This window comes from Pochonia chlamydosporia, chromosome 7 (assembly GCF_001653235.2).
Source record: "Pochonia chlamydosporia 170 chromosome 7, whole genome shotgun sequence".
Lineage (NCBI taxonomy): Eukaryota > Fungi > Ascomycota > Sordariomycetes > Hypocreales > Clavicipitaceae > Pochonia > Pochonia chlamydosporia.
Window position 1 is genome coordinate 1,877,741 of NC_035796.1, and position 18,008 is coordinate 1,895,748.

Sequence of the window (18,008 nt, forward strand, 5' to 3'; positions counted from 1 at the left end):
CCTGACCTCTGCTCAATCGAGAGCCAACTTTGACAGTTTCCCCTCTTTACCAAGGACCAGAATTGTCTGATTTCCCCGCATCCAAGGATCTACGCTACTGATGCATGCAGGTCGACTTGTCAAAATCGCTGCCTGAGCTGAAGACCAAAGCCGGCATTTGCAGCAGCGACAGTCTCCGTGCATGACAGGACCATCAATAGCGAATGTCAAGGTCCCAAAATGTCGTCAGTGGCTCCATCCAAGGACCCTAGGCTTGAAGCTTCCAGCCATTGAGCAGCGACCGTCACGCCAAACTTGTCAAATCTTACATATGTAGTCGAAGAAACGGGTCTCCTCATCAGGCACCTCTGCCGCATCTTTCACATGTCATTGCCAACCAGACAATTAGAGTGCTGACCGTTGGTTTTTTTCTTTCTACAGTTTTGTGTTAGGCACCCTCTAGTGTCTTGACGGTCGATTTCCGGTCGCTGTTGGTTCCGCCTGGACGCGAGGCAAATTGTCTTGTTGGCTGCAAAGCTTGCCCTTGTCCACGGCACCAAAAGATATTACGACCATTATTACGCAGACCTGATCTGTCAGTCTCTCCACGACCGACCGCATGCACGCAACACCCAATCATCCTAGATATTCGACCAACATCTCCAAAGTCCTTTGAAGTCGTCAATGCGCTGCTGCTCTGGTGCCTAGAACGAAGTTGAAAGTTGAAACGTGGACTCTAACTCGAAGCTGGCCTGACCCCCTCCGCCACCATCAAATCCCACATGCCAGGCAGAGCCCCACGACACCAGAAAACAAAACCACACAACTCCAGTCATCAACCACCAGACCTCGTGTCGGCCTTGTTCCTTGCCTCCATCCCCCGTCCGTCCCGCCCCTTCACCCAGGGCCGCCTCACTCGCTCGCCCGCTTACGACCTCCGTATAAGAACACACCCGGGATGCCGTCGTCGGAGCAGACCCCATCTGCCACGTCTCCCAAGATGACGACAACAACCGCGACAAGTAGCAGTTCCAATTCCAATTCAACCTCAATTTCCAATCCTACCATCCTCTCCTCCTCACCACCCAATTCCAATCCCACCATCCCCCCACGAACCTCGAGCACCGGCCTCAACAGAAGCAGCATCGCAGCCTCATCTTCAGCAGCAGCCGCCGCCAGCAGTGGCAGCCATTATCAAAACTTCACCCAGCCCGCTCCACTGCCGAACCTTCTCAGCTCCGTCGTAGAAACAGACCTCTTTGGCGGCAACCGGCACCGCTCACGGACTTACTCTCGCTCTCACTACCACCACCACCACTCTCACCCTCACTCACCTTCTCACTCGCCCTCTCACTCGCAATCTCACCCGTATGCGACAAGACTTCCCGCAACACCCATCTCCAGCGTCGTCATGCACTCCCAGCAGCCCTCGCAACCGCTGGACCCCCGGCGCTATGAACACGAAGACCTCAACTTCACGCCTAAGCGCTCCTGGACCGACGACAAGGAAAAAGTAGTCCGCGCCCCCTTCGACTACGTCGCCTCCCACCCCGGCAAAGACTTCCGCTCCCAGCTCATCAACGCCTTCAACGCCCTCCTCCAAGTGCCCCCGCACCGCCTCGAAATCATCACCAAGGCAGTCGGCATGCTCCACGAGTCGTCCCTCCTCGTCGACGACGTCCAGGACTCGTCTGAACTCCGCCGCGGCTTCCCCGTCGCCCACAACATCTTTGGTGTGCCCCAGACCATCAACTCCGCAAACTACATCTACTTCCTCGCCCTCCAGGAGCTACAGAAGCTGAACAACCCGTCCATCATCGCCATCTTCGCCGACGAGCTCGTTAACCTCCACCGCGGCCAGGGCATGGACCTCTTCTGGCGAGACACACTCACCTGTCCCACTGAGGACGACTACCTCGAAATGGTAGGCAACAAGACGGGCGGCCTGTTTCGTCTCGGCATCAAGCTCATGCAGGTTGAGTCGGGCTCTAACGTGGACTGCGTGCCCCTCGTCAACCTCATAGGCCTCATCTTCCAGATCCGCGACGACTACATGAATCTCTCGAGTCGCGAGTACAGCGACAACAAGGGCATGTGCGAGGACTTGACAGAGGGTAAATTTTCGTTTCCTGTTATTCACAGCATCAGAGCCGATCCCACCAACATGCAGCTCATCAATATCCTCAAGCAAAAGACCAACGACGTCCAGGTGAAGAGGTATGCTGTGTCGTACATGGAAAGCACGGGCAGCTTCGAGTACACGCGTGAAGTTATTGGTGTTTTGATCGCGCGGGCGAGAAAGATGGCGGCTGATATGGACGGCGGGGATGGAAAGGCAGATGGCGTGCAAAAGATTTTGGATAGGATGGTTGTTGATAATAAGTGAGTATGTGCCGTTTATGTCTTTTGATATCAGGATTGGGATTTGCAAGTTTTTAAGGCTCTTTTTACTTGTTGGCAATGGGACAAAGAATGGTAGCTTGTAAGCGATTGGCGTCTGGGGTAGTGGGTATTTCCATTCTGGCATATATTAGCGTACATCTGTAGGCATAGTTTTGAGCGTTGATATAACCATTACTACTCATGTCTTTGGAAGTGAAACTAGTCAGACCACGGCATGCCTCGATGCGAGCTTATTATGCGAGCAGAAACATCACCATGTCTTACGCATGTGTCCGGCATACGTCTGGGCCTTAGCTTCTACCGATGTCAAAAGGCAATTCCTTAAATTCTCTTATTCATTCAAAGGCTACAGACTCAAGCATACACACATCATGAAGTGTCCGGAGCTGCCTTCCGCTTAACCAACCGCACCCATCTCCTCCTCCGCCAGTCTCCCCTTCTCTCTATGGTATCCTCCCCTTCCTCCCAACTCGTCTGCCGCATCGCCATATCCTTACTCTTCACCGGCTCAGGCGTATCAATCACCCCCGTCCTCTCCTCCTTGTCGCTCCAAATGTCGTACACCCACCTCTCCCCCTCCGTCTCAACCTCAACTCCCGTAATGATACGTTCTTCAACCCATTCGCGGCTCCAGAGGTCCAAAGCCCACTTCTTCTCGCTCCACTCCCACGCCGTAGGCGGCATCACGTCCTCGAAGAACCGCGTGCCCTTCGGTCGGTCACCCGTAATGCGAGCCTGAGAGAGCGGGTCGTAGGGGTTGGGGGAGAATACCCAGGATTCCCATTCGCCGGCCGCTGATTTGCGCTGAAGCTCGAAAATCTCGACTTCGCGCGTTTCGGGCGCGGAATCAAGAATCACGTCGTCGGCGATCCAGTTGTCTAGCCATGTTTTTGCCAGCGCTTCTTGAACATTGCCTTGGCTCTTCCGGGCTTCGTGGAGTAATTTTGTGACAGTTGGGTGGCAGAGAATTACAGGCGTCCAGGTGGCGATGAGGAATATGAACCGCCATGGGAGCATGTGTGCGGCGAGGATCATGACGATGCCCCCGAGGACAGCGAATAAGAATACAGTCGACGATAGTGCCTCGTTGCTAAAGTTGGCAATGGGGACCAGAAGTTCCACCACCTTGTCATATCCATTGCTGAAGTCGCCCATTTGGTTTTGTAAATCTCGCGCATTTCGTACAAAGTCCATACTGAGCTCCTTGGCAGGCTTTGGCGTTGCGGCTGGTGCTAAGGGTGGTCCAGTTGGGGAGTATCCTATGCTCTGTTCGCTTGATAGAGTCCCTTTGGGGGGTGCCGGATGTCGCGCTACAAATCCCGGTATAAGAATGCCAAACACTAGGATACCTATGGGCAGCGCTGCAAGTAGGTAAGGATCGAGACAGACAAATGTCAAGATGGCAAGGTAGGAAACTGTATGCGAGGTGGTCTGCCAGGACAGCAGAGCCTCGACCTTGTCTTGGAACCGAAACACAACTCCGATACGCGAGTTGAACCGCCGGAAGTTGTTGGACATGATCGTCAGGTTAAAGTTGGGCCGTTCAAAAGGGTTCGGCACCGCTTCGCTGTTGTCCTGTACCGAGCCATCGATTGGCATCACCTGCTGGAGCAGCCTGTCCCGGGATTCAATAGTCAGCGAGTACACATCACTTTAATATCGCCGTAGCACATACCTGTCTACCAACCGGTCTTGAAGCGACGTCCTGTCTCGCAAACCAGCCAGCCCGCCCCATCCTTTCTTCTGTGCTTGCTGCTGGTTGTCCTTGTCGTGCTGGCTGGGCTGTGAACCGCCCTCGCCTGCATTCGCGTCCTCTGCGGAGGCAATAATCTCGGTCGTAAAGTCGTCCATTGAGGAAAACAGATGCGCTACGCTGGCGCAACTACTCGCGTCACGGCAAGGGTCGCAAAGGTGACAAAAAGTGGTCGTCGTCGCAGCTCCGGGCGCCTCGTCATAACTGAAGCTCGGCTGCCATGTGACGAGGTGGGTGGCCGATGATCTCACAGCCGGAAAGGAACTGACCACTCGGAGGGTCGGAGTCTCTCTGGGGTGCGGGCTCCGGTCAAGCTTGAAAGTTGGTGCGATATTTCAGGGTCCAATTGGGTTCTGCGGAACTTTGTTGCCGAGATATTTCTACTGAGTATTGCAGCCCAAATGCATACCATACTGATACATTCTACGTTGAATTTGCATCACAAGGTGATGCCTAATAACTTATCGATCGCTGAACTTGTGCACTTGGGGTGTACTCCTACCCTGGAGCAGACACGGTCACCCTGGTGAGCGTACATTCTAACCCAAAAGCGACAAATTTCGAAATTTTCTAGCTTATGTGGGTTTATTGAATATTTCACGGCTTGTTTCAGGCAGTATAATAGGAAAATAGACTAAAAAATGAGGGTACCTAATGGCATTGTTAGATGTCGAGCCTAACCTCCACGACAAGCCAAAAGGTCGGCATGTCCCCTCTTCGGTGGATGGAGTACAGCGGAGGTGGGCAGGGCTCTTCTCGTGACCTCCATGAGGATTTGCAGGTAACTTGGTTCTAAAGCCAAAAGAAATAGCGTGTTCTGTCATCCAGGCATCGAATAACGCCTTCCTCGCGTTCGTATACCTTCCTTGATGGAAGCAACCATGCATCCGCCATAAGAAGTGCAAAGTGGCTTAAACATGATACAGCGACACAATACCCGCAAGTACCAGCAGAGGTTATCGGTATCATATAGAACCTAAACGTACAGTACAAAGACACAAACTTCAAACAACAAACCAGGTGGCAGGGTCATTTCTCCATGCGGCCTGTTGACACATTCTAAACAATTGATTGGAGAGGGACAAGGTTCAAATCTCCCCTGGACTCATTCCACCTACATTTGGTTAGTAAGGGAACATGAACGACCAAGGTCATCCTGCTTCACAAGGGCAAGAGTTTCATCTCAAACGTCGCAACACAAATGTAAACAAGATCCGATCCAGCCAGTGATTCGCTCGCCCAAAACAGGACAATTAGCCTGCATGAATTGCATCCATGCCATGGCCAATTACTGGCGTGGAACTAGGGTCATGGGAGGGATTTTGTTGACGTTTCTGATGGAATACAGCACGCTACAGCGACTTGCGGTCCTGTCGACAGAAAATCAACAATGAAGGCTCAAGTACGGAGGAGTGGTGGCTCTGATGATTGTTCTGTGTGCAGAACCATAGAGACTTTTCATGCTGTGCATTGTTGGCTGAAGTGCTCCATTAGGCGATTAAGACTCGGTTGTCATTGTCGCTAATGATGGTTTTACACGAATCTCCCGAGGTTAGGAAATGTTCACTGACCACAGTGTCCTAAATGGTGGCAGATTTGGTGAGCACAGACAGAGATGAGCCACGTAGGAACAGACTTGACCAAACGAAATGAGAGAGCCATAGTGCGGACAGACAATCCTGCATCCGAGTTCGATGCAAAAATTTTGTCCGGCTTAGGGATAATGCAACTTAATGAAATTCTGATGATTTCCATCTGCTGAGCAGTATTGCTCCGCACGCGTCGTCCGTAGAAAATATTTTTATATGATTCCATACCGTTAATTTGTCGAAGAACATGGATGATGCGCCAGAGGGTCAACTTTTGTCTCACATCTGGTTTGACCACTCCGTCAAGCACTAGGCCACGGGTATGATGTGCGGCACCAAGCTTTTCACTCGTGATTGACGCAAAATTTGAATGGTCAGCATCTTGGAAACGAAATTCGACAGTAGGTGAGAGACAGCCGAGCTTGAGACTTATTTACTCCGTGCTTGGCCAGGCGTGGCGTGTGATGGTCGGCGTCATTATCTGTCGAAATGCGTCTGATCAATTCAAAGTTGACACTGGCAATAGTGAAAAGGGGCGGCACAGGCGACAAAACGAGACCAAAGTCTGTTGAGAAACAACATTGAATGGCTGTCAAGTTGGAACACATTCAAGGTTGGTCCACAGGGAAGGAGCGAGTGATGTTGACAACATTTGAAGCGCTCGCCGACATGTAAACAGGCGTGTAGAGTTTAGTGCCCTATTTGGTGTTGACAGATTGACCGTTGATGCCAGTATAAACAATGAAGCCGTCGGATCTTCTTATTGGACCCAGCTCATAAATAATGCTCTGAACTCTGGACGATTGGGTACAGATGAAACACGGCCTGGCTGAGAACCCCAAAGTAAATCATCCGTCGCCAAGGTTATGCGAGCATCCTGCGCAAGGCCTGAAAGGCAACTCTCAGTGTTATCAAAGATGCACCGCTTTGATATTCCATGATCAAAACTGGATGCAGCCCCCAAACTTGCATGTGTTCTGGCCTATCATTTGGTCCAGAGGTCCCCTGATGCATGCATGTGTGGAAGCTGACCGCCGCGTGCCTGAAGCAGCCGCACCAGACCAGTTGACATGCTCCATGCTCTATGTGATGCGTCGTCTGGTAGACGCCATCGGGAAGGCGACTAGCGTCCGCCTCCAACAATGCATATCAATGCTTTTCCATGGACCAGACTCCATACATGAATCCTCCCCACTTTGTGTGCTTCCATCAACAGCCTCAGGGGAGCATTGGGAGCATTTGGAGCATATTACAGAAGGAATACGACCGAAAATCTTCTCCATGCAAAAAGGGTTCGCCCGCCAGTTGCTGCAGGTACGGAGCCCTTAAGCACCTTCGACCTGGAGGCTCCTGCACTGACACTATCTACAGCCCTGCATTTGACCCGCGTCCGCAGTAGTGCTGTCTGGTGGACCTGGCAGTCATTTATTTTATGTTTTTCCTCGAGACCCCACTGCTCAAATTGGAGAGACACGGGCTTGGATGTGGTGGTCCTACCGCATGTTTGGCGGCGGGTCCGTTCTTGTTTTTCTAATTGACCGTAAAGTGCCAGCCAAGCTTGCCAGTCTTCGAGGGGGGAGAAAAAAAAAGGAGAAACAACATTGAAGCAGACTGGGTGAAGCACAACAAGCGCTGCTAATCTCCATTGTCATGACGGGCAGTGTTCTATGTATAGAGAGTCCTGTAAACTCTGGCGTATGGATTTTGATTGCTTAATGAGTCAATCGCACTTGCCTTGCTCATTGCCGCTCTGTCTTGTAGTCGTAGTTCACGCGGCAGGTGCGAATGAAAGATTTATGGCCATCCAAAGAAATGGACAGGCATCATGGATCTGTTCCTTCCCATTGCTACGGCAAAGAAGGGACCATCACCCACCACTGGCCAGGGCTGGCCACTCAGCGAGCTCCACTGGCCTCCGCACTCTGCCGCCCCAGCCAATTCAGTGCAGCCATCCCTCACCTGAGACCAGACGCCATCGAAAACAACCAGACGACATCTTCGTTTCCCACACATCCATCCATCGCTCTTTTGTCCTCTCTAGACCACACAGAACACCCATCCTAGACCCTCTTGAGGCAGGATCTGGGTTCGCAAACCCGACCGTAGGCGCTCGACTCAGGCTTGCAACTCTCACATCCGTCTCTCGACCACTGCCTTGACGACGACGATTGCCTCCTGAGAAACACCTCCCGTTCGGAATGAGGCAGCGTCTCGAATGAACTCAGCTCCCTGACCGGACTGAGGCAGCTGTCCCTGCGACGACGGGCCAAGCCGCTCTGCCAACGTCAACGACGCCGTCTGCTCGCGTTGTCGACTCGGCTCTACAAGGCTCCTCTATGACATTGACGCAAAAGGGACGTGCTGGGCCTCGACCAGCTAATTCTCCAACTCGATTGTATGTGATTCACTGTTCACCCCTCATCAAAAGAGCGGAAGAAGTTGTTCCCCGAGCCTTTCTCCCAATATTGCGTCGTTTGCAGCCTTCATTTGCACATCCATGTACTAATATTCCCATTCTGCAGAAGGAACAATAGCGACTCAAGTCTACCCTTTCCTCCGACCTCGAGCTCCCACAGTCTGTTGTCCAACGCTCCAATGTTGTCAGCATCCTCATCTAGAAATCACTCTCTGCTGTCTTTCGACCGAAATGGCGACGCCGGTCACACCAGCCAATCGACCGGATCCTTTGACTTTCTCCCATCAGTCAGTTTCGATGATCTGCACACGAGTATCGAATCGGCTTCCACCGAATTTAAGCTTACACAGTTTCCGTCACCAGGAGGTGAAGGAAGCATCCTCGAGGCCAAAGGACTAATGGAAAAGAAATTACCAGAAAGACCAGCCATGGCGCAAAACGCTGGGTCAACGCGTGGAAGCATACCCCCGCCCTCGAGCCGGCCAGGTCGCTCAGGGTCCATTCTGCGTCGACCAAGTACTTCGAGCAGACAAACAAGCGTGTCCTCGATCGTGTCATCCTCATCTGGTACGGTAGATGCTTCCACCACGTCCGCCTCCATGCGAACTCGTCGTCAGAGCCAATACCCGCCGGTTTCAAACACGGCTGTCGCCCCTCGGCCGCCGCGTAAATCCATGGGCCCAGGAGCCATGACGGATTCAGATGCAGCCACCCGGAATGGACATGCTAGGCGCCCTAGTCTGTTGGGAGACAAAACTGGATCGCGCGACTCTGCAAGACGTTCTATTGATGGTGGTTCTGCACTCGGCTCAGAGTCGAATCGCAACTTGCCAGTCACAAGGGCGACCAAAGCCAAGTCGGTGCAACCGCCTCCCAGGACCAGCCAGGCAAACTTATTAGGAGGCTCTACTCTTACCCCAGAGCAAAATCGCTTTTCCACCTTGGCTCCGCGATCTCCACGTATTGGTGGGAAGGCAGGCACACCGTCCTCTAGCGGCAGCAAAAGGATGTCGATGATGCCAGGTAGTCACGCCACTGGGCTAGGAGCCCGGACAATCAGCCCAACTGACACCCGGAGGATGAAACGGTTATCAATGATGCCGACATCACAGAGTCTGAATATGGTTGCCAACGTACCTCCGCCGCCTCCGCCAGTATCAATGGACGTCCGAGCCGACTCTCGTTCTCCGTCGATGATTCCACGGAAAGCCTCCCTAACCCCGTCTTCTGCCCGAACAACTCCAGACATCAATAATCGAAAGTCGTACAGCTCCGGCCTCTCAATAGGTTCCACTGCTAGTTATAATACCGTGAGGACGTCCACGGGATCTGTTCAACCCCGCCTGCCTCCGTCATCATCTGTGACTCGGCTACCAGCTCCCAAGCATGGCAGCACACATAACAACATGCAGAACGAGGACGATGAGGATGTTCCTCCCGTTCCTGCTATACCCAAGGCTTATGAATCACCAAAGGAATCTCAAGCCGAGGCTTATTTTGTGGAGAAGAAGAAGTCGAACCTCAACACCTTTGACTCTACCAGTATTCATAGCAATTCTACTGGCAGCATATCAATGCCAGTTCACCCTGAGCCAACCAAATCGCAACAAAAGTCGAGCATTAGAAAGAGCTCGTACGCGGGCATAACTACTACTGAATCAGAGAAGCAAGCGAACCAGGCAAGGAAACAACTGGAACCATTGAGGCTACCACCTCTCAATATTGGGCCCTTAAACCTCCCGTCCAACTCCAAAGTTAACAGCCAAAGTACTTCTCACGGAGACCTCAGCCCGCCCCCGTCGAGACAACTTCCCAAGACCCCTACAACACCCATGACGGCCTCAAAGAGCTCATTCTTCTCTAAAAGTCGATATGACGAGACATTGGAGCTCCCGTCCCTTCGGAGTAGTACTTCCACTCACCACATCCGCCGCATTACACCAACACCTCCTGACGGCACCACTTCGGACTCATCATCTAGCCTGATTGAACCGAACCAAAAGTCGAGCATCTCACCTTTCTTATCGTCGTCCTTGCCTAAGGGTGGCTTTGAGCCAGGCCACCTGAAAAGATCCAAGACTGGGGGGGACTATAATACCATCACAGGCAATTTCTTCGGCCCTACTGTCGTATCCACTATCGAGTCGAAACCCGCTGGTCCTCGAGAGCTGAACAAGGATAAGCCTACTCCGAAATCTCCTCCTCCCGAACCCGTCGAGTCTCAGGAACCCAGAAGTCCTTCTTCCAAGACATCGCTGCGAAGGAAGCTTAGCTTGTCATGGAAGAGAGGCAACTCCAAGTCCAGTTCCGGTGAAACTGCAGACAAATCAGGCGCTCAGCAGGCTTCAAAATTCGATCACATGCCTCCCCCGCGAATTCCTGCGTCAGCATCTGCTGCAGTGGGCGGCTACTCTGGCATCAAACAGCCTAACCCAAGTCCCGCTGTGAATGCAATCCCCAACGGGTCCAATGTTGAGACTCGAAGACGAAAGAGTTCTGCAGCTAGCTTGACGAATTATGGTCCCCCAAGTCGCGTTAAGAGTGATACATGGCAAGCCCATAAAGATGGCCCTGATTCCATTACTGTCCCTTCAACTAGAAGTGCTAGTGGGGTACCGAGCAAGATGGTCAAGCCCAAGCCATCTGTGAACGCTCTTCGCACCGTGAGTTCTTGGACCATCGATCTGGACAAGGATGATATGGCCGCGGAAGAAGAGATGCGCAAGCTCGGGTCTCGACGCAAAGAAACAGAGATTGCTGGCAGAACTTTGGATGCTCTGAAGAAGAGAGCAACGCCGAAGGAGCGCGTTGGGTCTCAAGATGCCATTCGAATTGCCATGCTCAATATATATGAGCGAGGTGAAATCATTGACTACAACGATGTATACTTTTGTGGAACGCAAAACGCCCGCAAGGTTGTGGGGAACCTGCAGTCTGATGCACCTAATTTTGGCTACGACGATGACCGCGGCGATTACACTATTGTTCCTGGTGATCACCTTGCATACAGATATGAGATTGTGGACGTTCTTGGAAAGGGAAGCTTTGGACAGGTTGTTCGATGCATTGACCACAAGCTGGGCGTTCTCGTGGCGGTGAAAATCATTAGAAACAAGAAGAGATTTCACCAACAAGCCCTTGTCGAAGTTAATATTCTCCAAAAACTTCGCGAATGGGTAAGTCCTAGAGATGTGCTCGCATATTTGGCAAAGAATGCACTAACATGTGACGTAGGATCCCAAAAATAAGCACAGCATGGTCAACTTTACCCAGAGTTTCTATTTCCGCGGTCACTTATGCATCTCAACTGAACTCCTGGATATGAACCTGTATGAGTTTATCAAGGCCCATTCTTTCCGTGGATTCTCTCTGCGAATTATCAGGCGCTTCACAAAGCAGATTCTAAGTTCTTTGGTTCTCCTCAAGCAACGCAAGGTTATTCACTGCGATCTGAAGCCTGAAAACATTCTGCTGAGACATCCTATACATTCTGAGATCAAGGTCATCGACTTTGGATCGAGTTGCTTCGAGCATGAGAAAGTATATACATACATCCAGTCAAGATTCTACCGGTCACCGGAGGTCATTCTAGGCATGACTTACGGTATGCCGATTGACATGTGGAGTGTGGGTTGTATATTGGCAGAGTTGTACACTGGTGTTCCAATCTTCCCTGGCGAGAATGAGCAGGAACAGCTGGCATGCATCATGGAGGTATTTGGGCCTCCAGAGAAGCACTTGATTGAGAAGAGCACGAGAAAGAAGCTATTTTTCGACTCCATGGGCAAGCCACGCTTGACGGTATCGTCCAAGGGCCGCCGCCGGCGCCCATCTTCTAAAACGTTGCAGCAAGCATTAAAATGTGATGATGAAGCCTTCCTGGACTTTATTGCTCGCTGCCTGCGATGGGATCCTGAAAGACGGTTGAGGCCTGAAGACGCAGTTCGGCATGAATTCATCACGGGTCAGAAACTGCCCGCAATCGTTCCAAGACTCCCGGCAAGAGAGGCATCACCATCAAAGCGGCTCAATCCCATGTCAACACCACGTCCCTTGCCCGACCCTCCGGGAGTTGTGACAAAAGGAATCGGCGGCACCTTGCGAACTGGCATCAGTCCCCACAAGCCAGTGTCTGGCACCTCAAGAAGAACATCCGGCGCGACCGCTGCTACTGCTGCCAGCATCAACAGACGAACTAGTGCTGGCGGATCCATCAGTAGCATCAGCAGCCTTCCCCGTGCCGCTGGTCGAACTGCTAGTGGCAAACAGGACCTGGCGGCAGCGGGTGCTTCTGCCGCAATGAGCCGACGAGGATAACGATTGTAATGCTGCATTATGACGGTACCAAGTCTCCCTGATGAACTTACATTAATGCCCCGGGAGCCATCGATGTTTGATGGGACAAATCGGCCCCTGTTTTCGAAGGCGTTTATACTATTCCAACTTAGACTGTCGATACTTCAAGCATAACCTTGAAGATTCGTCGCCAAACAATTCAGCATGCACTGATTGCTAGAGGCATATTGTCGAAGCGAGTTTAGTTTTTTTGTTTGTTTTGTTTCTGATTTCCTTGATCGTTTTATCATTTCACTCCAAGATATACCAAAGGAACGAACGGTGGCAGATGTGATGGAACCATGAATAATGTTACGCTCAAAACTCACACTTCCCGAGACAGACACAAGACAAATAACGGATGGGAACATCATATTACGAATTGCGCGTTGTTGTGGCTTGCCGGGGGGGTTTTGTTCATGTTTAATTTTATTTTGATTTGTTTTCCCCTCTCTCGATGACATGTATACTATTCATGAAAGGATTGATCCGGATGTCGTGGCGGGTGGATGATGTGTCATTGCATGGCGGAGCAGGTGCTGTCTTTTAGTTTGGCTCTAGGCTTTATGAGTCAATGAAGAGCCTCGAGCATACAGACAAGGCGACTAACGGGTTGGAGATTGAGAAAGATGCACGTGGTGGTCACTTTTTGCACATAATGACGAAAAAAAGAAGCTCGCATCAAAGAAGCATAGAAATACCAGAAGAGATTGTGGAACACTGCAAAAACAAGCACATTTTGAGGCCTCCACTGCTGTGTGTAAATGTCAAGTGTCGTGAAACTGTCAAGGCTCATGCATGTAACTATTGGAGCCACTGTCAATGGTGGCTGCTGAGCAGATGGAGGAAACAGTCAGCCACAACTGCGCGCTTATAGCGTCTCCAGACATCGAACAACTTGTGGGCAAGGGGCTAGACCGTTTGGATGCGGCGTCGAGACGAGAACTGAGGAAAAGGGTTAGGCGAGATAGGCGCAATAGAAGAAAGACCGAGGTAATCCAGTGGAGCACCGCAATACCATGTAATAAGACAAGGAATAAGTCTTACCACCTGTGCAGGTAAGGGCGTTGTGTGATTGCAATAATGTTTCGTTTCGAGCTTGTTTCGAGGTTCCGTAAGGCTGGGGCAATCGATCGGAGGCCGCAGGATGGGTCACCTTATGCCACGTTGGTCATGTAGGAAGCTTGGCAGCGGCAGTTGGGTGAGACGGAAGACCTGCGAGAAATATCGTTTTTTGTTGCCTGACCGTTTGTAGGTTAAAGTCGGGCGTAGTATGCAACAAGAAAATACAGAGTGCAATCTTTGAGAGTGTGGGTTTGGTACGTTGATGCCTTGGTTTACATGCATGTTAAAAATGACTGGTGCATCGGAAGCTAGTCTGTAGTGAGAGACTAGCCTGTCTCAAATGCGAAAATGCCGGGAGGCATGTCTCAGATGCCAAATTCGGCCGGCCAAATCCGCTCGGAAAAAATATGTATGAAAGGAAGCGTATGCCCTTTGCGTAGTCTGGGAGTAGCAATTGCTAGTGGTTTTCTCCCGTTCATGGTTTGACATGTTGAGGATGAACCAGATACCAGATTACCTCAAGGAGGAGGGGTGTGTGTTGAGACAGAGATGGGTCTTGGTGATACATGTGGGCGAGAAAACGATTCGTAAGATAAACATAGTAAAGAAACGGTCGGACATATATCCGAATTGGAAGACGTGCTTGTTCGACAGCTTGGTTTACGGTGAGGCTGTCAAGAAAACCGAACACAGGCGTCAATTCCGGCGAGCGTCACATGGTTGCAGAACGCTAGACACTCGGCAAAGAAGGAAGCAATATGTCAATGGGCTATTTGGAGCACGGTCCGAGACGAGTCAACGCCCCCTGCTCGGCCGGGGGGTCCTGCAACTGGAAAGAGATGAAGGAAAATGTGGAATTGCTATACTCCATTGATACGTTGAGAGATGTCTGGTACCAGGAGGACAGAGTGACACGCTTCTGACGACTTGGGATGGCCAATGTTGTCTCCGGGACAATGTGCCCGCGAACCATTTGACCTCTTGACCTCCTGCTCACTTGACGCAGCCCCCGCCGGCGACTCCGGCGCGGATGCGGCTGGCGGGCGGAGAGCGGGTCTCCGTTTGATGTTGTCTACAACTCTGAGAAGCTCCTTGGACCAAACGTCTTTCTCCAAATGAGAATCCATCTGCCATAACGACCCCAACCGGACGTGTTCCCAGCAAGCCACAGGACGAGGCGCAGCCCACCCCCCATTCTTCGCAGTCTTCTGAACAACTAGTGGCCCATAAACTGCCTGTTTCCAGGGTCCAATGTGGTCCACAGTGGGACTCGACGAGGCTGAAGCTGTTGACAAGGCCTTGAGCCATGAGGTCATGAGCCGGAGCCTGGGATCCGGGTGGGTGGTGAACTCAAGGTCAGACTTGCAGATGCTGATTCCACAGAGTGGTGGTGTGTGGGAATGTCCATGTCGTTTAGGATGATAACTTTTGTGAGCCAGAAACCAACAATCCAGAGTACCAGTCTCCCCAGGTGATTCAAAACTGTCGCCGCCCGAGAGAGTTGATTGAATACTTGGATTGCAATAACAATCGAGTCAGTATGATCTCGCAAGAATATTGTCAGCTGTATTTTGCGGCCTGCCCGACTCATGCATCCATCATCCAAGCAAGGCATGGTGCTTCGTCCCTGTCACTTTGCAACGGCACTCTTTGAATGTTGACTCAGCTTCATCTCCCGACCAGTTCCAAATTGTGAGAGATTGGCGAATTGAAATGAAACCAAACGGGGTGACTTGCGGCGAGGGCCACTTGATACACGGCCCAAGCTTTTGGACTTGCATCGTGATAGCCCCAGATTTGCTTGAAATGCGCCTCCAATGCGGCATCTTCCTGCTCATGACATTGAACGCTGCAAAGGAGGTATGACTCTCCGTTCCAGACGACCGAGGTCAGCAACGCGCAAAGACAAAGTTGGTTGCCTACGTCGAACATTGGCGGGCATTCAGAGCCGGGCGATGTCTGGTCGTTTACTTTGCCGATACGGTAGCTTGGCTGCTTTGTAGTAAGTGTCGAGCATCTCCCCACTAGCTCTGCGTACCTGGGTAGCTCTTGGAGACTGCATGGTGCTGTCACAACAATTCAGGCGCTCACACCACCCTGTCAAGACTCTCTGCATTCGACAAATAATTACAGTCCACACGCACAAGTGATACAACTTCATGAGTCTATGGAGTTGGCTCGTCTTTAGCCCCCAACGAATCCCAGAAGTGTCTCGGACGAGTTGACCTTATCCGTATCCTCGTCGTCTCAGCTCCGTGATTTGAAAGGCGAACTGGTGAGTAAGATCAGATCGAATTCTATGAGCAAGAAGTATGTTTGCCCTGTGTAATTGTCGAAGAGATTCCGTAGGAAAAAGTCTAGTCATATCCTTGAGTTTCTTCCGTGGTGCAGCCCCAGTGCTCTGTCTGCGCTGGGGATTGTCACCACTCTGGGGTCGAAGTCCTTCGTGGCAGGCCCTCTCAATTCGCCATGCAGGGCCATTGGCGCAACCGGTATCCACGGATTGGAAAGCGGCGTGGATTTAGCGACCGTCCTGTCCCACAGGAATTCTCAAGTTGCCAGACACGCAGTCAACTTCTGAGACACACATCAGCATGTCTAGGACATGCATGCCGCTCAGAGACATGGCAAAGCCATCCGAGGTGGTGTTGTGCTAGGCTGCCACCAAGGCTGGCACAGCAAAAAAAAAAAAAAAAAAAAATGAACGACGGACAAGTATGTACCCAGATTTTTGGTCTTTCGAAACGTTCGGCTTCTCAATTCGGCCAAGGACACTCCGACGCAGGAGCACCGGTTCCCGTGTTGGTACCGTCCAAGGTTGCACAATGACGACACCTGTGATTACCAGACGTCCTGGTGCAGAACTGGGAACATGGAGGGTGTATCGACCCCATGGGACCACGGCCTTCCTCAAGTACAGGCCAATGGAACTGCCATTTAGATTCTGGTTTCTCACGGGGCAGGAACGGTATCTTCAAGATTGCAGAAGTCTGTTCGGCCCTGATTTATCACGGGATGGATGTCTTTTTGATGGCAGAATACAAGTATCAACTTATTGCGGTTGTGTCATTACCCTTGCAAGATGGCCGTCCTGTCTGACATTTGAGCCGCATGCTAGGCATTTCCTGGGTTGTAATCAGATCAGTGCACCGGGTCGCTCGGACAGACTGCAAACATCTCGTTATGTAAGGCGAATGGTTTCGAAGACGTCGTTGGGAGGCTTATACTGTTCAACTACGTAGCTAACTATCCCTTCCGTCAGCACACATAATGATTCACAACTATCGTCGCCAGCCAGGCGCAACCAAATGTCACACCTACCTCAAGATTTGGATATTTACCTCTGCAACGGCTGTGGGAGCATGCAGTCCGATGACCCTGGTCGCCGTGTGGATGCGGATGGTGGATGGTGGGGTGAGGCATTGTGCGAGGCTGGGCTGTGGCCCTGACAGTCCTCTCATGCCGTCATCACGCCGGCTTGACTATCCTTTTGGTTACTGATTGCGATGAAGGCATTGAATCGTTCACAAGGGCAGTACAATTACCAAGCTCAGCATCGGTGCCTGCCAGCACTCAACGACAGGCCACGTGTAATTGTTGGAGTTGCGTTGCACCGCATTCATCCGAACGTAGAACAAACCGGGACATGAAGGCGAGAAGGGCGTAGAAAAGGTGATCTGCGAGTACGAGAAGCAGCGAGAAACAGAGGTAGCAGTTCAATGTTTCCAAGGGAGGCCGAGGCACCATGTAGGTCTGGTGACTCGGAAACTTGGTTCAGCGCCCCGAGCTTTGGACATGGCGACGGTCGACGTAAGGGAAGGCGATGGAAGATTTTGATAGCATCAGTCAGACAATATACCTACCTAGGTACCTAGGTAGCTGAAGGCAACTACCAGTTCCATGTTGGTTGCACCTGCACCTTTGCATTTTGTCTGGGCCGTAGCTTCCAAATGGGCCGTCAGGGAAGGGCAAGGGTCACAAGACAGAAGATAGAAAACCTTGGGCCTGCTGTCGTTCTTGAGTCTGCCATTTGTCACTCTGGGGTAATTTGATTGATAATTGAAGCTTTCCGCAACTCTCATCACTACTTTACGTATATCGAAAGCAAGAGAACCGTCTTTCCGGGATCATTGTCATCATCGGCGCTAGGACGAGATGTGCGTGTCAGTCTGACAAAGCAGCGTATGATCCGCACTACCACCGACCCAGACCCTCCATGCTTGGCCATACCAAAGAGTTGAGCTGTACATGCCTTGCCAGTGGACTCAAGTAAATAAGCAAGTATCGTTTGAACAGCAATTCTCAATTATTTCTATTCAATTGGCTGATTGACGAGTTACTCCACGTCAGGTAGCCAAACATTGAGCAAAGCGATTGCTGTCATTTGTTCCAGATGCTGCTGCGCTTTTCTCCCAAGACAGCACAGTCGACTGCGCTTGACTCTTGAGCACCTCCGCCACACACACCC

The 18,008-nt window shown here is 51.4% G+C and overlaps 3 protein-coding genes across 3 annotated transcripts; 2 read left to right on the forward strand and 1 right to left on the reverse strand.

Annotated features, from left to right (window-relative positions):
- Positions 1-937: 937 nt before the first annotated feature.
- Positions 938-2,365, forward strand: VFPPC_09603 (geranylgeranyl diphosphate synthase; the record flags this gene model as incomplete). Its single annotated transcript, XM_018288111.1, has 1 exon — positions 938-2,365. The coding sequence occupies one exon, from the start codon at positions 938-940 to the stop codon at positions 2,363-2,365; it is 1,428 nt and encodes a 475-aa protein (XP_018139524.1).
- Positions 2,366-2,751: 386 nt separating this feature from the next.
- On the reverse strand, positions 2,752-4,233 carry VFPPC_09602 (peroxisomal Pex24-like protein; the record flags this gene model as incomplete). The annotated part of the gene is made up of 2 exons (XM_018288110.1): positions 2,752-3,997; positions 4,058-4,233. 2 exons carry the CDS (start codon positions 4,231-4,233, stop codon positions 2,752-2,754), a joined length of 1,422 nt encoding a protein of 473 aa, XP_018139523.1.
- A 4,086-nt stretch (positions 4,234-8,319) lies between these two features.
- Positions 8,320-12,457, forward strand: VFPPC_09601 (dual specificity tyrosine-phosphorylation regulated kinase 2; the record flags this gene model as incomplete). The annotated part of the gene is made up of 2 exons (XM_018288109.1): positions 8,320-11,316; positions 11,375-12,457. The coding sequence occupies 2 exons, from the start codon at positions 8,320-8,322 to the stop codon at positions 12,455-12,457; spliced, it is 4,080 nt and encodes a 1,359-aa protein (XP_018139522.1).
- Between the last annotated feature and the right edge of the window lie 5,551 nt (positions 12,458-18,008).